This window comes from Carcharhinus amblyrhynchos, chromosome 21 (genome assembly GCF_965287045.1).
Source record: "Carcharhinus amblyrhynchos chromosome 21, sCarAmb.v2.hapA, whole genome shotgun sequence".
NCBI lineage: Eukaryota > Metazoa > Chordata > Chondrichthyes > Carcharhiniformes > Carcharhinidae > Carcharhinus > Carcharhinus amblyrhynchos.
The window spans coordinates 51,298,279-51,321,553 of NC_137344.1; the positions used below are offsets into that span (position 1 = coordinate 51,298,279).

A 23,275-nucleotide genomic window follows, 5' to 3' on the forward strand; every position below is an offset into this window, starting at 1 on the left:
CACACAGCACTCTCAGTGTGATTGAGCCAGAGTTCTCTATACACACAGCACTCTCAGTGTGATTGAACCAGAGTTCTCTATACACACAGCACTCTCAGTGTGATCTAACCAGAGTTCTCTATACACACAGCACTCTTAGTGTGATCTAACCAGAGTTCTCTATACACACAGCACTCTCAGTGCGATCTAACCAGAGTTCTCTATACACACAGCACTCTCAGTGCGATCTAACCAGAGTTCTCTATACACACAGCACTCTCAGTGCGATCTAACCAGAGTTCTCTATACACACAGCACTCTCAGTGTGATCTAACCAGAGTTCTCTATACACACAGCACTCTCAGTGCGATCTAACCAGAGTTCTCTATACACACAGCGCTCTCAGTGTGATCTAACCAGAGTTCTCTATACACACAGCACTCTCAGTGTGATCTAACCAGAGTTGTCTATACACACAGCGCTCTCAGTGTGATCTAACCAGAGTTGTCTATACACACAGCACTCTCAGTGTGATCTAACTAGAGTTCTCTATACACACAGCACTCTCAGTGCGATTGAACCAGAGTTCTCTATACACACAGCGCTCTCAGTGCGATCTAACCAGAGTTGTCTATACACACAGCACTCTCAGTGTGATCTAACCAGAGTTCTCTATACACACAGCACTCTCAGTGTGATCTAACCAGAGTTCTCTATACACACAGCACTCTCAGTGTGATCTAACCAGAGTTGTCTATACACACAGCACTCTCAGTGCGATCTAACCAGAGTTTTCTATACACACAGCACTCTCAGTGCGATCTAACCCTAACCCTGAGCTATGAACACTGGCAGAATGAAATGAAGATGGGAAATTGTTTCTTGTTCTATTTCACTCCAGACCAGCCCACCACTGGAATTGGCCCAGTGTCTTTTCCCGAGAGTTGAGGTTCTTACCCGAATGTTGTCGAAGGATGACTTGTTGGTGATGTCATAGAGCAGCAGCAAGGCTGTGAGGAGACAGAGAGGTCAGAGTTCAGAGTTCACATCAAACATTTTGCAGCAAGTAACAGTCCAAACAATCCGGCCACCCTGTCCCAGGACCACCCGGTAGCAGCAACATGAGAGAGATTTGGAATTGGGCTGAGGGGGTCTGGGTGGGATGCTGATGACACTGCTGATTGGGGAGGGGTGGGGAAGGGGGGTGGGGGTGGCGAGGGGTGTTGCTGACACTATTCACTGGGTGTGCTAGTTCTGTTAACACACAATCACAAACGCCCCTCTTCCAATAGACACATTCACATGCCCCAATTCCTCCCACCGCTCACCAAGAAAACCTTCTCGACGCCCACCCTCATCCACAGGCCCTCACTTCACCCCGAGTGCCTACCGGACAACCCCAATTTTCCCCTAAGGTCTGCTCCCACTCCCCGCCTGCACCATGACCTGGCAGACCTCACCCTCCACCCCCAGGCTCTGGAGCTCACAGAGCAGCAATGTGAGCCTGAGACTCGGAACGCTGCTGACAGTCCGCACACAGTTCACACTGGCTGCCACATCGTTATCCTTCTGAAACTGGGTTAAATATCCAAACAAAACTATCCTCTTTTTAATAAAACCTGTCTATTATCACAGGACGGAAACAATTAAACACTCACAGAATTGGAAACTCTATCCATTTATTTATAAAACGAATAGTTGTGGTGAAATACGGAGGGGGAGAAGATTGGAGCTATTGGACTCCCCCTGACCGGATCACTGTAGGTGTTTGAGGGCAGGGGGACATGAATATAGCTGAGGAGGACACTGGGTTGCAGGGGTGTAAAATAGACAGTATTACGGTTGATAAGGGGGATGTGCTGGATATTCTTGAGGGGCTGAAAATAGATAAGTCCCCTGGTCCGGATGGGATCTACCCTAGGATTCTCTGGGAGGCTAGAGAGGTGATTGCAGAGCCTCTGGCTCTGATCTTCAGGTCGTCATTGGTCTCTGGTGTAGTCCCGGAGGATTGGAGGATAGCGAATGTTGTCCCATTGTTTAAGAAGGGGAACAGAGACTTTGCCGGGAATTATAGACCGGTGAGTCTTACTTCTGTTGTGGGCAAGGTTTTAGAAAAAATTATTAGGGATAGGATTTATAGTTATTTGGAGTGTAATGAATTGATCAGAAATAGTCAGCATGGTTTTGTAGCGGGTAGGTCGTGCCTTACTAATCTTATTGAGTTTTTTGAGAAAGTGACCAAAGAGGTGGATGGGGGTAAGGCAGTTGATGTGGTATACATGGATTTTAGTAAGGCGTTCGATAAGGTTCACCACGGTGGGCTTCTGCAGAAAATGGAGATGTATGGGATTGTGGGTGATCTAGGAAGTTGGATCAGGAATTGGCTATCAGATAGGAGACAGAGGGTGGTGGTTGATGGTAAATATTCATCATGGAGTTTGGTTACGAGTGGTGTGCCTCAGGGATCTGTTTTGGGGCCACTGTTGTTTGTAATCTTTATTAATGATCTGGATGAGGGTATAGTTGGGTGGATTAGTAAATTTGTTGATGACACCAAAGTCGGAGGTGTGGTAGATTGTGAGGAAGGGTGTCATAGTCTGCAGGGAGACTTAGATAGGTTGCAGAGCTGGGCCGAGAGGTGGCGGATGGAATTTAATGCGGAGAAGTGTGAGGTAATTCACTTTGGTAGGAGCAACAGATGTGTCGAGTATAGGGCTAACGGGAGGACTTTGAATAGTGTGGATGAACAGAGGGATCTAGGTGTATGTGTACATAGATCCCTGAAAGTTGGGAATCAAGTAGATAAGGTTGTCAAGAAGGCATACGGTGTCTTGGCGTTTATTGGTAGGGGGATTGAATTTAGGAGTCGCAGCGTCATGTTGCAACTGTACACAACTCTGGTGCGGCCGCACTTGGAGTACTGTGTGCAGTTCTGGTCCCCACATTACAAGAAGGATGTGGAGGCTTTGGAGAGGGTGCAGAGGAGGTTTACTAGGATGTTGCCTGGTATGGTGGGGAGGTCCTATGAGGAGAGACTGAGGGATTTAGGGTTGTTTTCGTTGGAAAGAAGGCGGCTAAGAGGGGATCTTATTGAAACATATAAGATGATTAGAGGTTTAGATAGGGTGGATAGTGATAGCCTTTTTCCTCGGATGGAGAAAGCTAGCACAAGGGGTCATGGCTTTAAATTAAGGGGGGGTAGCTACAGGACGGATGTCAGGGGTAGGTTCTTTACCCAGCGGGTGGTGAGGGATTGGAATGCCCTGCCTGCTGCAGTTGTAAATGCGCCTAGTTTGGGGGCGTTTAAGAGATCTGTGGATAGGTTTATGGACGAAAAGGGATTGGTATAGGCTAGTGGGTCATTGTTTTTGTAACTGGTCGGCGCAACATTGTGGGCCGAAGGGCCTGTTCTGCGCTGTAATGTTCTATGTTCTATGTTCTATGTTCTATGTTTCTGTGATTGAGTTCATGGACAAATGAGGAAGCAGAAAAGCAGACAGGTCCCGAGAAGTATATTGAAAATTTCTATCCCGTGTGATGACCAGGTGGGCGGGAGGGGAGGGTTTACCTTCTCCTCGTTTGACAGTAACAGAGCTTCAGTTAAAAACATACTTGTTGATTTCGCAAGGATTTAACATGTTCACATACTGCGATCAGACAGATCACAAAGTAAGCGGGGGGGGTAGCTTTATTGTACTTAACCTGGTCTAAGATTAAGGATAGAAATGTCAAAAATAATAAAGTCTGATCTTTCTATTTTTCCACATTTTCCCCGCATGATTCCATTTATCAGGTCTTTCTCCACACACTTATCCTATCTATATCCCTCTGTAGACTCTTTGTGTCCTCTTGAGAACATCCTTTCCTCCCTATCTTTGTATCATCAGCAAATTTAGCAACCCTCACCTTCAAACCTTCAAATCATTGATATCAATTGTGAAACATTGAGACTGCAGCACTGATCCCTGTGCCACACACTATTTACATCCTGCCAACCAAATAAAGACCCACTGATACTAACTCTCTGCTTCCTGTTAGTTCTGATGTGGTGATGCTGGTGTTGGATAGGGGTAAGCACGGTAAGAAGTCTCACAACACCAGGTTAAAGTCCTAATCCTAAAGTCCAACATGTTATCTCCTACACCTACAAGAAGCAAATTTGCGAGTTTCCCAACCAGAAACCATGGATGAACAGGGATATCCACTGCTGCTGAAGTCTAGCTCTGAGGCATTCAAGTCAGGCGACACTGAACTATAACCAGATACAATCTAAGGAGATCCATCAAAGATGCCATAAGACAGTACCGGATCAAGCTGGAGTCCCAGGCTAGCCACACCGACCCCTGCCGACTATAGCAAGGTCTGCAAGACATAACAGGCTACAGGTGAAGGTGTGTAAAATCGCCGGCTCCAACACACCCCTCCCTGCTCGGCTCAATGCATTCTATTCCCATTTTGAGCAAGAGGTCAGTGAGGCTATGCTCTCCACCCTAGAAGCCCCGGATGAACCTGCATCTGAGGTCACTATTGCAGCTGTCAGAGCAGCTTTCTCCAAAGTCAACCCATGGACTGGCCCGGATGGGACACCCGGACAATCCTGCGTGGATCAGCTGGTGGGGATAATCACAGACATCTTCAACCTCTCTTTACAATAATCTGAAGTCCCTATCTGCTTCAAGAAGATGACCATCACCCCAGCACCAAAGATAAGCCAAGCTGCGTGCCTTGATGACTATTGTCCTGTGCCTAACGATATCCATCATTATGAAATGCTTTGAAAGGTTAGTCACGGCATGAGTCAATTCCAGCCTCCCGGACTACCTGGATCCACTACAGTTCACCTACCATCACAACAGTCCATAGCAGACATAGTGTGCTGCAGGTCCCTGGTCCTGCAGTACCGAGATAATAAAGTCAGACTCCAATTTATTGACCACAACTCAGCTTTCAACACCGTTATTCCGACAAAACTCCTCTTCAAATACTGCGACCTGGGCCTCGGCTCCTCCCTCTGTGACTGGATCCTGAACTTCCTAACTCACAGACCACAATCAGTAAGGATCGGCAACAACACCTCCTCCACGATCATCCTCAACACCGGTGCCCCACAAGGCTGTGTTTTCAGCCCCCTCCTTATACAACTATGACTGTGTGGCCAAATTCCCCTCCAATCCGATTTTCAAGTTTGCTGACGATATCACTATAGTGGATCGGATCTCAAACAATGACGAGACAGAGTACAGGAACGAGATAGAGAATCTGGTGAACTGGTGCAGCAACAATAATCTCTCCCTCAATGTCAACAAAACAAAGGAGATCGTCATCGACTTCAGGAAGTGTAAAGGAGAACATGCCCCTGTCTACATCAATGGGGACAAAGTAGAAATAGTCAGAAGGTTCAAGTTTTTAGGTGTCCAGATCACCAATAACCTGTCCTGGTACCCCCACGCTGACACTATAGTTAAGAAAGCCCCACCAACACCTCTACTTTCTCAAAAGTCTGAGGAAATTTGGCATGTCAACTATGACTCTCACCAACTTTTACAGATGCACCATAGAAAACATTCTTTCTGGGTGTATCACAGCTTGGTCTGGCTCCTGCTCTGCCCAAGACCACAAGGAACTACAAATGGTCACAAATGTAGCCCCAATCCATCACGCAAGCCAGCGTCCCATCCATTGTCTCTGTCTACGTTTCTTGCCTCCTCACCAAAGCAGCCAGCATAATTAAGGACCCCACGCACCCCGGACATTCTCTCTTCCACCTTCTTCTGCCGGTAAAAAGATACAAAAGTCTGAAGTCACATACCAACCAACTGATGAACAACTTCTTCCCTGCTGCCACCAGACTTCTAAATGGACCTACTTTGCATTAAGTTGATCTTTTTCTACACCCTAGGTATGACTGTTACATACATTCTGCACTCTCTCATTTCTTTCTCTATGAACGGTATGCTTTGTTTGCACAGTGCACGAGAAACAATACTTTTCGCTGTATGTTAATACATGTGACAATAATAAATCAAATCAAAATCAAATCAAATTGAAGGGTGATGATAGCGGTTATTAAGCGATCAGAATGTGTTAATAGCTGAACAAAGGTACAGTAAGAAGTCTCACAACAAACACCAGGTAAAAGTCCAACAGGTTCATTTGGAATCACAAGCTTTCGGAGTAAAGGAACAGCATTCCAAAACCTCATGATTCCAGATAAACCTGTTGGACTTTGACCAAAAGAGAAAATGCTGCAAAATACCAGTAGGTCTTTGACCCTTTGTTAAAGGGTCATTTGGACTCGAAACGTCAGCTCTTTTCTCTCCTTACAGATGCTGCCAGACCTGCTGAGATTTTCCAGCATTTTCTCTTTTAGTTTTAGATTCCTGCATCTGCAGTAATTTGCTTTTATCCGCTGTTGGACTTTAACCTGGTGTTGTGAGACTTCTCTTGTGCCCACCCCAGTCCAACGCCGACATCTCTGCATCAGAACAAAGGTAAGCAGAGTGACAAAGGACAACCTGAGACATGTAAGAGGTGGCCCCAGTGGGGTGGGAGTGGGGAGGAAGAAAGAGTTGGAAAGCAAGATTGAAAAAAGTGGAAAAATGAAATGATGGAAAAAATTAAAAGACAAATAATTTAAAAATGCTGGAATAATAAAAATGAATAAAGTAAATGAAATAAAATAAATAGAAATGGGGTGGAGGTAGAGAGAATTTTACATTTTATTATTATTTTTAAAGGTTTCATTTTTTTCCATTGTTTCCTTTGTCCAGTTTTAAATCTCACTTTCCATTTCTCCCCACCACAAATTCCTGCGTTTTCCCAGCATTTTCTGTTTTTGCTGTGTACCATGTCTCTAAGGTCGATTTCTAAGGTCAGACCCTGCCCACGTTAATGAGCTTGTTTCTTTAACTCGAGAATGCAATCACTTGATAATTGCTGCCTTTGATGGAACATTACTCTGAGTTCAATTTCATTTTTTATTGGTCTCACAGCGTGAGTCCAGAGTACGATGACATTTTGGCATTTTCCACAGTACTGGGGTCTCTCAGACAACATTGGTTAGACAGCACATCAGAAACATCTGGAACCGTCCTGCTGGGGAAAACAGTTACTTTATCCTCATCTGCTTTATTATTTACTTCCAACCAAATGTGTAACCTTCATTCACAATGCACCAATCTGCTTTAGTTTGGAATAAATTCCCCCATTGTCCCCATTCACACCCTTGGTGCCAGTTTCTCCATTTATTGGCTGTGCTGATGCACTGAACTGTAGCTGAACAAGACATGGACCAATCCTTCAAATCACTCAGACACCCTCAAACTCAACTCTAAATGTTCTAAATATGTGTCACAATATTCCTCAGTCCTTAATTTCTCAACTGAAATGTAAAAATGAATTCTATTCCATTGCTGTAATGTATCGTACTGATTAACACTAACATGTTCAGCTGCAGGCAACCATCGTTGAATTAACTTTAATTACACCTCCACTGTAGAGGGGCAGTATAACAAAATGCTCAGGTCTTGCAATAAAGAAAAGAACAAAGAACAAAGAACAACACAGCACGGGAAACAGGCCCTTCGGCCCAACGAGCCCGCGCCGCCGTCCCACTGTCTCAGTGACCTATTCATGATTTTAGTCTACGCCTAATCAGGGAGGTCCAATATAGGGACAATTTAGTACCCAATCAATCAGCCTAAAAGCGCATCTTTGGGATGTGGGAGGAAACCGGAGCACCCGGAGGAAACCCACGCAACCACGGGGAGAACGCGCAAACTCCCACAGACACAGGCTCAAATCCATGTGTCCGCACAGCAACAGAGATAGTCTCTGAGCTGTCATGTTGCCCTCGAGATGGTCCAGTTTAAGCACACTAACGACATGAAGCAATAGGCAACTCCCGAAGCAACGTCCAAGAGCAGCCCACCACAACCTGCCGCATGCATGCCCCTTGCTGGACTTAAATGCCTGTGGAGACAAAAAAATTCATTATTAAACAGGCAAAGACTGTAACATCCCTGAGGCAAAAACGTAATCCCAAGCCTACAATGTTTAGTAAGGCCTGCTATATCCCCCTATATGTAGCCCGCTCATGTGGCTGTCTAAGTGACTCTTAAACAACCCTAGCGTGCCTGCTTCCACCACCTTACTCGGCAGTGCATTCCACACCCTCACTACCCTTTGCGTGAAAAACTGCCCTCTAATATTTGTCTTATACCTAGCCCCCCTCACCCTAAGCCTGTGACCCCTCGTTCTATCCATTTCTAATAGCGGAAAAAGCTTACCACCATTTACTCTATCTATCCCCTTCATAATCTTATAAACCTCTATTAGATCCCCCCTCAGCCGACGTCTACGCCTTGGAGCTCTTGTTGAAGACCTAAGAACATAAGAACATAAGAAATAGGAGCAGGAGTCGGCCATCTAGCCCCTTGAGCCTGCCCCGCCATTCAATAAGATCATGGCTGATCTGAAGTGGCTAAGTTCCACTTTCCCACTTTCTCCCCATAACCCTTAATCCCCTTGCCTACCAAAGACCTATCTACCTGCGTCTTAAAAATATTTAGCGAGGCAGCCTCCACCACTTCAATGGGCAGAGAATTCCAGAGATTCACCACCCTTTGAGTGAAGAAGTCCCTCCTCAACTCTGATCTAAACTGCCCCCCCTTTATCTTGAGGCTGTGCCCTCTAGTCCTACTGTCCTTTCTGAGCAGGAAGAACCTCTCCACCTCTACCCTATCCATCCCTTTCATCATCTGATACATCTCAATGAGATCTCCCCTCATCCTTCTAAACTCTAACGAGTATAAGCCCAGTCTATTCAGCCTCTCCTCATAACTCAACCCTCTCAACTCCGGTATCAGCCTAGTGAACCTCCTCTGCACTCCCTCCAAGGCCAAAATATCCTTGCGCAAGTGCGGCGACCAAAACTGCACACAGTACTCCAGCTGCGGCCTCACCAGTGTCCTGTACAGTTGCAGCAAGACCTCCCTACTTTTATATTCAATCCCCCTCGCTATGAAGGCCAGCATCCCATTTGCCTTCCTGACCACCTGCTGCACCTGCAGGCTGGGTTTTTGCGACTCATGCACAAGGACCCCCAGGTCCCTCTGCACCGTAGCATGCTGCAGTTTTTCGCCCTGTAAGTAGTAGTCCTTCCTACCATTATTCCTACCAAAGTGGATAACCGCACACTTGCCAACATTGTATTCCAATGGAATACAATGGGTGGAAGGGTGGGCAGGGAATAGTGCACAGGGCTGGTATAGATGGTTTGAATGGCTGCTGTGGACCCATGTTTACATCTGGGTTGATTTCTAAGATATGAAATGAAATGTAAGGAGTGAGAGCAGAAGACTATCTGACCACTTGAGCAGCCTCCACCATTCAATCGATGGCTAATCTGATTATGACCTTAACTTCACTTTCCTGCACATTCCCATTGGACTGGGGTAAACACAGCAAGAAGTCTCACAACACCAGGTTAAAGTCCAATGGGTTTATTTGTAGCAAACACCACTAGCTTTCGGAACTGGCTGTTCCTTCATCAGGTGGGTGGAGAGTTCTGATCAGAAACAGGGAATGTAAAGGCACACACAGTCTCTTTAACCTGTGCCTAATGCTATCTCCACTCACACTGTCTGCACCTTAAGCATAGCAGATTAGCTGTACAGACTTGCATTCTAATCGGTATTCTGTAAACTGTGTGTGCCTTTATATGCCCTGTTTGTGATCAGAGCTCTCCACTCACCTGACGAAGGAACAGCGTTCTGAAAGCTAGTGGCGTTTACTACTAAACCTGTTGGACTTTAACCTGGTGTTGTGAGACTTCTTACTGTCATTTCCATTGGTTCCAGTGAGGAAGCCTAGAACAATAGATCAGAATGGGTGAAGAGACATGGAACAGTAGACCAGGGGCAGTGAGGAGGCGTGGAACAGTGGGCCAGGGTCTAAATACCAATGCATTTAAATTTTTGCTGCCAAACTAAAAGAAGGAAAAGTTGATATGTTTTTGCTCAGTAGCTGATTGGTTGGGCCTTGTTTGTTGTTGCCATGGCTGTTCCTTCACTCACATTCCCAGAATGCTTTACAGTTAATAGAGCCTGAGAGACTGGGCCTTGTTCAGTGCCAGGAGAACCAATGAAAGGCCTGGTCCTCGGATCAATGCTTCATTCCCACCTATAGCAGCCCTACCTTGTGCATCTCGGTAGTAGGCATGAGTGACACTACGGAACCTCTCCTGTCCAGCTGTGTCCCAAATCTAAAATATAAACAAAGCAGAGTCATGGACCATGTTATTTAATTCACTTCAAATTCAACACTTTATCTGAACGTTAATATGAGGGAATCTGGGGACGATCCTGGGAACAGCGAGGTATGGGTCACTGTTACGAAGCTGGGAAACTCTGTGTGACCCTTCCACCCACCCTGGATAATACCGCAACTCACTCACAACCTGTATGTTGTTTGGAGTCAACATTCACTCATGTATGTCTGAATATAATCCGGGTCTCATTGTGGCGTACACAGGGACCTGTGCTGGATCCCTTATTATTCATCATTTATATAAATGACATTCATAATTATTTGGGGGGTAGGATTAGTAAATTTGTAGATGACACAAAGATTAATGGTGATGCAGAGTGTCTTAGGCTACAAGAAGATATAGACGGGATGGTCAAACGGGCAGATGAGGGGTCGATGGAATTTAACCCTGAAACGTGTGAAGTGATACATATTGGAAGGAGTAATTTGACAACAAAGTACTCAATGAATAGTAGGACACTAGGAAACTCTGTGGAACAAAGGAACCTTGGCGTGTTTGTCGACAGATCTCTAAAAGTGGAAGGGCAGGTTAGTAGAGTGAAAAAGGCACATGGGACACTTGCCTTTATCAATTGAGGCATAGATTACAAAAGCAGGGCAGTCATGTTGGAGTTCTATGGCACTTTGGTGAGGCCACAGCTGGAGTACTGTGTGCAGTTCTGATCACCACATTAGCAGCAGGATGAGAACGCACTGGAGGGGGTGCAGAGGAGATTCATCAGGATGCTGTCTGAAATGGAACATTTGAGTTATGAAGAGAGGTTGGATAGGCTGGGTTGTTTTCATTGGAGCAGAGAAGACTGAGGGGCGACCTGATTGAGGTGTACAAGATTATCAAGGACATGGACAGAGTGGAGAAGGAGCAGCTGTTCCCCTTAGTTGAAGTGTCACAAAGGGACAAATGTTCACGGTGAGGGGCAGGGGGTTTCAGGAGGATGTGAGGAGAAACCTTTTTACCCAGAGGGTGGTGAGGGTCTGGAATGCGCTGCCTGGGAGGGTGGTGGAGGTGGGATGCCTCACATCCTTTAAAAAGTACTGGGATCAGCACCTAGCCCATCATAACATTCAGGGCAATGGGTGAAGTGCTGGTAAATGGGATTAGTGGGAGTTCAGTTGTTTCTAATGTGTCGGCGTGGACTCAATGGGCCGAAGGGCCTCTTCTGCTCTGTATAATTCAATGATGTCTTATTGCAGTTGTGTTGGAGCACTCTCTTGCCATCTCCTATTGCTGTGAGGTCATTAAGTGAATGCACAAAAAATCAGCAGATGTCAGAAAATGTGAGCTTGTCCACTTTCACAGGAAGAATAGTCACGCAATTTAAAATGGAGGGAGATGGCATATCTTTGCAGTGCAGAGGGATCTGGGAGTCCTGCTACATTAATCATGAAAAATAGTACGCAGGTGCAGCAAGGTCATTGGAATAGAAACATAGAACAGTAGAGCACAGTACAGGCCCTTCGGCCCTCAATGTTGTGCCGAGCGATGTCCAAACCCAAGATCAAGCTATCCCACTCCCTATCATTCTGGTGTGCTCCATGTGCCTATCCAATAACCTCTTGAAAGTTCCTAAAGTGTCCGACTCCACTATCACAGCAGGCAGTCTATTCCACACCCCAACCACTCTCTGAGTGAAAAATCTACCTCAGACATCCCTCCTATATCTCCCACCATGAACCTTATAGTTATGCCCCCTAGTAACAGCTACATCCACCCGAGGAAATCGTCTCTGCATGTCCACTCTATCAATCCCTCTCATCATCTTATAAACCTCTATTAAATCACCTCTCATCCTCCTCCGCTCTAAAGAGAAAAGCCCCAGCTCCCTCAACCTTTCCTCACAAGACCTACCCTCCAAACCAGGCAGCATCCTGGTAAATCTCCTCTGCACTCTCTCCAATGCTTCCATATCCTTCTTATAGTGAGGTGACCAGAACTGAACACAATATTCCAAATGTGGTCTCACCAAGGTCCGGTATAGTTGCAGCATAACCCCATGGCTCTTAAACTCAAACCCCCTGTTAATAAATGCTAACACACTATAGGCCTTCTTCACGGCTCTATCCACTTGAGTGGCAACCTTCAGAGATCTGTGGATATGGATCCCAAGATCTCTCTGTTCTTCCATATTCCTCAGAACCCTGCTGTTGACCCTGTAATCCACATTCAAGTTTGTCCTACCAAAATGAATCACCTCACATTTATCAGGGTTAAACTCTATCTGCCACTTTTCTGCCCAGCTCTGCATCCTATCAATGTCTCTTTGCAGCCTGTAAGAGCCCTCCACCTCATCCACTACTCCACCAATCTTGGTATCATCAGTAAATTTACTCCAGCCCCCTCTTCCAAGTCATTGATAAAAATCACAAATAATGGAGGACCCAGCACTGATCCCCGTGGTACACCGCTGGTAACTGGCCTCCAGTCTGAAAATTTTCCTTCCACCACCACCCTCTGTCTTCTATGAAACAGCCAGTTACTTATCCAATTGGCCAAATTTCCTTCTGTCCCACACCTCCTTACTTTATTCATGAGCCTACCATGGGGAACCTTATCAAATGCCTTACTAAAATGTATACAACATCAACACCTTCCTCTACACACTTAGTTATCTCCTCAAAGAATACAATCAAATTTGTGAGGCAGGACTTACCCCTCACGAAATTGTGCTGACTATCCTGGATTAAACTGCATCTTTCCAAATGGTCAGAAATCCTATCTCTCAGGACCCTTTCCATTAACTTACCAACCACCAAAGTAAGACTAACTGGCCTATAATTACCAGGGTCATTCCTATTTCCTTTCTTGAAAAGAGGAACAACATTTGCCACTCTCCAGTCCTCTGGCACAATCCCCTTGGACAGTGAGGACCCAAAGATCAAAGCTAAAGGCTCCGCAATCTCATCCCTTGCCTCCCAAAGTATCCTAGGATGTATCCCATCTGGCCCAGGGGACTTATCGACCCTCAGGTTTTTCAAAATTGCTAATACATCTTCCCTCAGAACATCTACCTCCTCCATCCTATCAGCCTGTATCACGCACTCATCCTCAAAAACATGGCCCCTCTCCTCAGTGAACTCTGAAGAAAAGTATTCATTCAACACCTCACCTATCTCTTCTGACTCCAGTCATCGACAGTTGCAAGGAGAATGGAACACAAAAGCAAAAAGATTTTGTGAGAGTTGAAAGGAGTTCTGGAGAGCCCATATCTAGAATAGTGTATACAGTTTTGATGTCCTTACTTAAGAAAGTATATAATTTCATTAGGAGCAGTTCAGAGACAGTTCACCAGGATGGAAGTGATTCTTGTCTGAGGAAAGGTTGGACAGGTTGGGGCTATATATATAGGAGACAGAGGGTAACAGTAAAGGGGTGCTTTTCTGAATGGAAGGCTGTGACTAGCAGTGCTCCACAGGGATAAAGCCTGGAACCTTTGTTGCTCATAGTTTATATCAATGACTTGGAGGAAAGTGTGGCACCCCTTCCAGTGCAATCACATCCTTCTGATAATGTGGTGACCAGAACTGTACACAGTGCTCTGGCTGTGGCCTCACTGAAGTTCTATACAACTCCAGCATCACTTCCCTGCTTTTGTAATCTATGCCCCGATTGATAAAGGCAAGTGTCCCATGTGCCATTTTCACTTTACTAACCTGCCCTTCCACCTTCAGAGATCTGTCAACAAATACGACTCGTAAGTTCACAGATGACAGAAAAAATTGGTGGAGTTGTGCATGGTGAAGAGGATTGTCAGAGGATACAGCAGGATATAGGCCGGTTGGAGACTTGGACAGAGAAATGGCGGATGGAGTTTAATCTGGACAATTGTGAGATAATTCATGTTGAAAGGTCCAATGCATGTAGGAGTTATACAGTAACTGGTAGAACCCTTAGGAGTACTGACGGACAGAGAGATCATGTCCTGCAATCTCTGAAAGTGGCATGCAGGTTAATAAGGTCGTCAAGAAAATACACAGCATGCTGGCCTTCATCGGTCAGGGCACTGAGTATAAAAACTGGCAGGTCATGCTGCAGCTGTACAGAACCTTAGTTTGGGCTCATTGAGAATATTGTTTACAATCCTGGTCGCCACACTACCAGAAAATTGTGGATGCTCTGGAGAGGGTACAGAAGAGGTTTACCAGAATGTTGCCTGGTCTGCAGGGTATTAGCTTTGAGGATAGATTGGATAAACTTGGTTTGTTCTCATTGGAACGATGGAGGTTGAGGGGTGACCTGATAGAGATTTACAAGATTATTAGAGACATGGACAGAGTGGATAGTCAACTGCTCTTTCCTCAGATAGAAAAGTCAAGCACTCGGGGACATAGATTTAAGGTGCGTGGGGAAAAGTTTAGAGGAGATGTGCGAGGCAAGTTTTTTACACAGACGGTGATGAATGTCTGTAAAGCGCTGCCTGGTGAACTGGTGGATCAGGTGTTAATGAAGAGGCAACTAAACAGCTACATGCATGTGATGGGAAAGGAAGGATAAGGACTCTGTAAGTGCATACAGTTTTAGTTTAGGCAGGCATCATGATCGGTGCAGGTTTGGAGGGCCAAAGGACTGGGTTACGAGGAAAAATTGAGCAAAGTGGAGCTGTTTTCCCTTGAAAGATGGCGGCTGAGGGGGGATCTAATAGAGGTATATAAGATTATGAAGGTTATAGATAGAGTAAACAGAGGTAAGCTATTTCCTATGTTAGAGACACACAGTATGAGGGGCCATGGGCTTAAGGTGAGGGGGGAGAGGTATAACACGGATATTAGAGGGAGGTTTTTCACACAGAGGGTAGTGGGGGTATGGAATGCTCTGCCAAGTCAGGTGGTGGAGGCAGGCACGCTGGAGTCTAAGAGTAACTTAGACAGGCACATGGGTGGGTTGGAGATGGGAGGATATAGGAGATTGTTTTAAATAAGGTTCATTAGCATTGGGACATCCCTGGTAATGTAAAAGGATGTGGAATGATACTAATGTTTTTCTCTTTTAATTCACAGGTTTTAAGTCGGTCCACCTTGTTGTCCAACGAGGGGCATACACGCGATGGGTCGTACAAGGGCTGCTCTTGGTTGTTCGAGATTGGCCTAGTGCTTCATGTCGTTAGTGTGTGCTTAAACTGGACCAGATGCTGGGCAAGACGACAGCTCAGTGACTATCACTGTTTGCTGTGCAGACACATGGATTTGGGCCGGTGTCTGTGGGAGTTTGCGCATTCTCCCCGTGCTTGCATGGGTTTTCTCCGGGTGCTCCGGTTTCCTCCCACACCCCAAAGATGTGCTGTTAGGCTGATTGGAGGTAATAAATTGTCCCTAAATTAGTTTCCCTCAATGTGGAATGCCATAAGCATAGATAAGGGTCATGGGTGGAGGGGGACTGGTAATGTTAAAATGGTGGCGTGGGCTCATTGGGCCGAAGGGCCTGTTTCCCGGGCTGTTTTTGTTCTTTGTTCTTTGTTCCTGTGCTGTATTGTATTTTGTTCTTTCTTTATAGTAATTGGAATTTAGAAGAATGAGAGATGGTCTTACTAAAATACATAAGACACTGAGGGAGTGTGACAGGCTGATGCTGAGAGAATGATTCCCTCTATGGGAGCAACTGGACCCAGGAAACACAATTCAACACAAGCGGTCACCCATTTAAGACAGAGAGAAGACAATCCTACTTGGTCGGTCTGAGAGATGGAGGATGAGAGGGGACCTGATAGAGGTTTATAAAATGTTGAGAGGAATAGATAGGGTGGATTCTCAGAGGCTATTTCCCAGGGCTGAAATGGTCGCTACAAGAGGACACAGGTTTAAGGTGCTGGGGAGCAGCTACAGAGGAGATGTCGGGGGTAAGTTTTTCACTCAGAGGGTGGTGAGTGAGTGGAATCAGCTGCCGGCAGTGGTGGTAGGGGCGAACTCGCTGGGATCTTTTCAGAGACTTCTGGATGAGTACATGGGACTTAATAGGGTTGAGAGTTATAGATAGGCCTGACAGGTATGGATATGATCAGCGCAACTTGTGGGCCGAAGGGCCTGTTTGTGCTGTAGTTTTTCTATATTCAATGTTCTATGCTCTACCTCTCATTCTTCTCAAGTCCAATGAGTATAGGTCCAATCTGTTCAACTTCCCTTCATTAGATAATCCTCTCATCCAGGAATTAATCGAGTGAATCTCCTCTGAACTTTAGAACATAGAACATAGAACATAGAACATTACAGCGCAGAACAGGCCCTTCGGCCCACGATGTTGCACCAACCAGTTACAAAAACAATGACCCACTAGCCTATACCAATCCCTTTTCGTCCATAAACCTATCCATAGATCTCTTAAACGCCCCCAAACTAGGCGCATTTACAACTGCAGCAGGCAGGGCATTCCAATCCCTCACCACCCTCTGAGTAAAGAACCTACCCCTGACATCCATCCTGTAGCTACCCCCCCTTAATTTAAAGCCATGCCCCCTTGTGCTAGCTTTCTCCATCCGAGGAAAAAGGCTATCACTATCCACCCTATCTAAACCTCTAATCATCTTATATGTTTCAATAAGATCCCCTCTTAGCCGCCTTCTTTCCAATGAAAACAACCCTAAATCCCTCAGTCTCTCCTCATAGGACCTCCCCACCATACCAGGCAACATCCTAGTAAACCTCCTCTGCACCCTCTCCAAAGCCTCCACATCCTTTCTCACATAATTATATCTTTTTTCAAATAATGAAACCAAAACTGCACCAGTATTCCAGATGTGATCTGACTTACAGCTGCAGTGTTACTTCCCACTTTTATATTTCATTTCCTTTACAATAAATATCAACATTCCATTTCTCTGATCATTTGCTGTACCTCCCGACAACTGTTTTGCGACTCATGCACCAGGACACTCAGGTCCCTCTGCACCTTTGAGTTCTGCAATCTCCCTCCGTTTAAATAGTATACTGCTTTTCTATTCTTCCTGCCAAAGAGAACAGGTTCACTTTTACTCACATGAAACTCCTGTCTAATCATTGCCCTCTCACTGAAAGTGCTGATATTGCTTTGCAGACCCTCTACCTCCTCATCTACTGTCCTATCGAACTATCTTGGCATCACCAGCAAATTTAGTTGCCATAATAAATTTGGTCCCGATGTAGATTGTAAACAATTGTGGCCCCAGCACTGATTTCTGTGGCACTCTGCTTGTTACAGTTGGCCAAACTGAAAAAGACCCAATTATCCCTGCTCTCTGTTTCCTGTCGGCTAACCAAGCACTTATCCGTGTTGATATCTTACCCTTTATAACATATGCACCATTGCTGTGAAATGTCATGAGATGACTTCTAGAATTCCAAGCTCACTACATCTGTGTTGTCCCATTATTTAAGAAGGGTAGTGAGGATAACTTGGGGAATTATAGGCCAGTCAGCTTGACATCGGTGATAATGAAATTGTTGGAGAAGATTCTTAGAGATTGGATCTATACACTTTAGAACTGAACAGTTTTATTAGTGACAGACAGCACGGTTTTGAATGAGGGAGGTCGTGTTTCACTAATTTAATTGAGTTTTTTGAGGAAGTGACAAAAATGATTGATGAGGGAAGGGCCGTGGGTGATGTTTCCATGGTCTTTAGATAAGATCCCTCATGGTAGGCTGGTGCAAAAGGTTAAATCACGTAGGATCAAGAGTGAACTAGCTCGATAGATTCAGAAACTAGTTTGGCCACAAAAAAGAGAGAGTAACATTCGAAGGGTGATTTTCTGAATGGAGGCCTGTAACTAGTGATGTTGCGCAGGGATCAGTGCCGGGACCTCTGCTGTTTGTAATATATATAAATGACTTGGAAGAAAATGTAGCTGGTCTGATGAGCCAGTTTGTGGATGAACTAAGATTGTTGGAGTTGCGGATAGTGATGGGGATTGTCAGAGAATACAGCAGATTATAGATAGGCTGGAAAATTGGGTGGGGAGATGGCAGATGGAATTTAATCCGGACAAATGCAAGGTGATGCATTTTGGTCGATCCAATTCAGGTGGGAGCTATAAAACAAATGGCAGAGCTATCAGGGGCACAGAGACACAGAGAGATCCGGGAGTACAGGTCCACAGACCCTTAAAGGTGGCAGCACAGGTGGAAAAGGTGGTGAAGAAAGCATATGGCATACTTACCTTCATCAGCTGGGAGATCCAGAATAAAAGTTGGCAAATTATGTTACAGTTTTATAAAACATTGCTTGGGCCACATTTGCAAAACTGTGTCCAATTCTGATCACCACACTAGCAGAAGAATGTGGAGGTCTTGGAGAGAGAGTGCAGAAAAGGTTTATCAGGATATTGCCCTGGTACAGAGGGTATTAGCTACGAGGAGAGATTGAATAAACTGGGATTGTTCTCCCTGGGAAAATGAGGCTGAGGGGGCACCCTGATAGAAGTTTATAAAATTATGAGGGGTGTGGATAGGGTGAACAGTTAGAAGTTCTTTTCCCAGGGCAGAAATGACAATTACAAGAGGGACAAGCTCAAGGTAGCGGGGAAAGGATCAGTGGAGATGTGCGGGGGAGGTTTTTACACAGAATGGTGATGGGGGTCTGGATTGCACTGTCAAGTGAGATGGCTGAGGCAGACACATTAGTGACTTTTAAGGTTTATCTGTTTATTTATTCAGGTTAGACACATGAACAGGCGGGGTACGGAGGGATACAGGCAGTTGGTGTAGGAAGGACAAGGTGATCGGCACAGTCCTGGAGCACCGAGGGGCCTGTTCCTCAGCTGTATTGTTCTTGGTTCTCTCACTGATAAATGAGCCTCTCAAACACCTCCGACAAACACATCTCACACACAACTGCTCGAGGGTGACAAATCCCGGCCATGCCAGTGATGCTCACAACCCATCAATAAAGGGAGAGAGAATGGTCTCTGTAGTGATGTCCCTGTGTCTGGGCCCACCAATAGGCACAGTAAGATCCCAGAGTGCAGGAGTTTCATCCTGGGCTGTTTGAAAGAACAAAGAACAACCCAGCACAGGAAACAGGCCCTTCGGCCCAACGAGCCCGCACCGCCATCTTAACAAAGTGTTTTTCTTCCTCCACCCTTGACCCGTGTCTATGCTCATGGTTCCCCCATTGGAAACCCGATTTAGGGGAGACTAATTTGGGGACAATTTGTTACACCCAATCAGCCTAAGTGCACATCTTTGGGGTGTGGGAGGAAACCGGAGCACCCGGAGAAAACCCACACAAGCACGGGGAGAATGCGCAAACTCCCACAGACACCGGCCCAAATCCATGTGTCTGCACAGCAAACAGTGATAGTCACTGAGCTGTCGTGGTGCCCAGCTGCTGGTCCAGGTTTTAAGCGTACACTAACGACGCGAAGTACTGGGCCACTCTCGAAACATCCAAGAGCAGCCCTCGCTCATCAGCTTTGAGAAACGGTAACATTCAGGTCAGCGGTTGTGCCTGAAAAGGCATGATCCTGCTCTGTCACCATCACTAATGAAGAGAAAATACAATCTCCCGCATTCTCCCCGAGAGCTGCAACTCAGGTGTAATCATGGCTGCTCCAGCTGCTGGCACTTTCATCTCCAAATACTGCCCCTGAATGATTAAACACACATCTCAGTACTGAGCTGACAAATCTCCCAGCAACGTGTCACCAATTTATAAAGCAGGACAAAACAAACAGTGATTACAGAGATCAATGGGAGTTTGTCAATGATTACAGGGATCTACCGGAGTATAACAGAGATTACAGGGTGTGTGGGTCAGTGACTGCCGGGATCTAGTGGAAAGTGTCAATGATTACAGGGATCTATGGGAGTGATCCAATTATTACAGAGATCTGTGGGAGTGGATGAGTGGTTACAGGGATCTACTGGAGTTTATCAGTGATTGCAGTGATCCACTCGACTGTATCAAAGATTATAGGTATCTACAGGAGTGTGCCAGTGATCACAGGGATCTACTGGAACCTGCCAGAGGTTACTGGGATTGACAGGTGTGTGCCAGTGATTACAGGGATCTATGGGAGCATGTCAGTGACTACAGGGATCTATCAGGATGTGTCAGTGGAAAATGGATCTAATGGAAAGTGTCTGTGATTACAGGGATCTATAGGAATGATCCAATGATTACAGGTGTCTATGGGAATCTGACAGTGATTACAGGGATCTATGGGAGTGTGTCAGTAATTAGAAGGATCTACTGGAGAGTATCAGTGAGTACAGAAATCCACAGAAAGTGTCAGTGAATATTGGGGTCCAGGGGACAATGGCAGTGCTAATAGTGATCGATGGGAGTGTGTCAGTGATTGCAGGGATCTACTGGAAAGTATCTGTGATTACAGAGATCTATGGGAGTGATCCAATGATTACAGAGATCTATGGGAGTTAGCCAGTGACTAGAGGGATCTATGGGAGTGTGTCAGTGATTACAGAGATCCACAGAAACATGCCAGTGGATTCAGGGATCTAATGGAAAGAGTCATTGATTACAGGGATCTATCAGAGTGACCTAATGCTTACAGGGATCTACAGGAATCTGTCAGTGATTACAGAGATCTACGGTAGTGTGTCATTGGATACTGGGATCTAATAGAAAGTGTCAGAGATTACAGAGATCTTTGGGAGTGAGCCAATGATTACAGGGATCTATTGGAGTGTATCAGTGATTACAGAAGCCAATAGGAGTGTGCCAGCAATCATGGGGATCGATGGGTGTGTGTCAGTGATTACAGGAGGTTTATATTGTGTTCCTTTGTCTTCCTGAGAGATTGAGCTGTACTGTACATTTTAATTTTCCGCCTGTTTAGTTTTTTCTGATTGTGAGGAGGTTTTGCAAAGGATTCCTGTAGCCACCTGCTGAAAATCCCTCAGCTCTTCTGTGTGAAACTGTGTCCAGTGATTTTTGTTGTTGTCACCAAGCACTGACCTGTAATTTGACTTTAACCCCGTCCACAACCACCACTTTATTCTGTAAAAAAGAAGAAAAGTCTGTTAGCAGCAAGGAACACACATGTCAGGGTTAATGATCAGAGAGACTGCCATTGCGATCAACTCGTGTCAGTCCAAGTAGCAATCCTGAGGACTTGCTGCATCTACTGACCTACTCCTGAATTAACAGTGTTGCTGTGTGACTCATTCCCCAAACCAACTGGAACCCCCCCCCCTCCTCCCCCCCATTCACTGAGAATCTCCATCAGAGTGACTGTCCAATCAATGTTTCCAATGTCGCAGTGCAGGGCAAAGTTTTGGAAAGAATTATAAGGGATAGGATTTATAATCATCTAGAGGGAAATAAATTGATTAGGGATAGTCAACACGGTTTTGTGGAGGGTAGGTCGTGCCTCACAAACCTTATTGAGTTTTTTGAAAAGGTGACCAAAGAGGTCGATAAGGGTAAGGCAGTTGACGTGGTGTATATGGATTTTAGCAAAGCGTTTGATAAGGTTCCCCATGGTAGGCTTCTGCAGAAAATGCAGATGCATGGGATTGAGGGTGATTTAGCAGTTTGGATCAGGAATTGGCTAGCTAACAGAAGACAGAGGGTGGTGGTTGGTGGGAAATATTCAACCTGGAGTTCAGTTACAAGTGGTATACCTCAGGGATCTGTTTTGGGGCCACTGCTGTTTGTCATTTTTATAAATGACCTGGATGAGGGTGTAGAAGGATGGATTAGTAAATTTGCTGACGACACCAAAGTCGGAAGAGTTGTAGACATTGAGGATGGATGTTACAGTTTGCAGAGGGACATAGATAAGCTGCAGAGCTGGGCTGAGAGGTGGCAAATGGAGTTTAATACGGAAAAGTGTGAGGTGATTCACTTTGGTAAGAGTAACAGGAGTACAGAATATAGGGCTAATGGAAGGACTCAGTAGTGTCGACGAGCAGAGAGATCTCGGGGTACATGTGCATCGATCCCTGAAAGTTGGCACCCAGGTTGATAAGATTGATAAGAAGGCTTACGGTGTATTAGCTTTTATTGGTAGAGGGATTGAATTTTGGAGCCGTGAGGTCATGTTACAACTGTACAAAACTCTGGTGCGGCCGCACTTGGAGTATTGTGTACAGTTCTGGTCGCCGCATTACAAGAAAGATGTGGAGGCATTGGAAAGGGTGCAGAGGAGGTTTACCAGGATATTGCCTGGTATGGTGGGGAGGTCTTATGAGGAAAGGCTGAGGGACTTGAGGTTATTTTTGTTAGAGAGAAGGTTACGAGGTGACCTGATTGAGGCATACAAGATGATCAAAGGATTAGATAGGGTGGACAGTGAGAGCCTTTTACCTCGGATGGTGATGGCTAACACAAGGGGGACATAGCTTAAAATTAAGGGGTGGTAATTATAGGACGGATGTCAGAGGTAGGTTCTTTACTCAGAGGGTAGTAAGGGCGTGGAATGCCCTGCCTGCAGCAGTTGTGGACTCGCCAACTTTAAGGGCATTCAAATGGTCAGTGGATAGGCATATGGATAACATTGGAATAGTTTAGGTTAGAGGGTCATTAGATTGGTTCCACTGGTCGGCGCAACATCGAGGGCCGAAGGGCCTGTACTGCGCTGGAATGTTCTATGTTCTGTGTTCTATGTTCTATAGATAGATCGGTGGATTCTCAGTGACGAAGCAGAGAGAGGGTCAGAAGCTCAGCTTGGGTACAAACAGGATGCCAAGGTTGTGAACAGTTTGGTTCAGTGCAAGGCATTGATCAGGGGAGATGTACCCTGGCTGGAGGTAGAGTCACAGTGCTCACTGCAAGCTGAGGAACTGGTCCTGAGCTCAAATCATCACCTCTGCTCTATCTCGGGTTTCTTCACCCAAGGGATTGTGAATCTGTGGAATTCCCTGCCCAGTGAAGCAGTTGAGATTACCTCATTGAATGTTTTTAAGGCAAGGATAGAAACATTTTTGAACAGTAAAGGAATTAAGGGTTATGGTGATCGGGCGGGTAAGTGGAGCTGAGTCCACAGAAAGATCGGCTATGATCTTATTGAATGGCAGAGCAGGCGCGAGAGCATTGCCA

The 23,275-nt window shown here is 45.6% G+C and overlaps 1 protein-coding gene across 2 annotated transcripts in view; it reads right to left on the reverse strand.

Moving 5' to 3' along the window:
* LOC145356435 (ras-related protein Rab-37-like) overlaps positions 1 to 23,275 on the reverse strand; it is a 134,079-nt gene that overhangs the window by 24,568 nt on the left and 86,236 nt on the right. For both annotated transcript variants that reach the window (XM_080209161.1, XM_080209160.1), the window contains 3 exons: positions 21,191 to 21,232; positions 10,177 to 10,243; positions 937 to 989 (listed from right to left, as the gene is read on the reverse strand). In XM_080209161.1, coding sequence (XP_080065287.1) covers positions 937 to 989; positions 10,177 to 10,243; positions 21,191 to 21,232 — 162 coding nt within the window. The remainder of the gene's footprint in view (positions 1 to 936; positions 990 to 10,176; positions 10,244 to 21,190; positions 21,233 to 23,275) is intronic.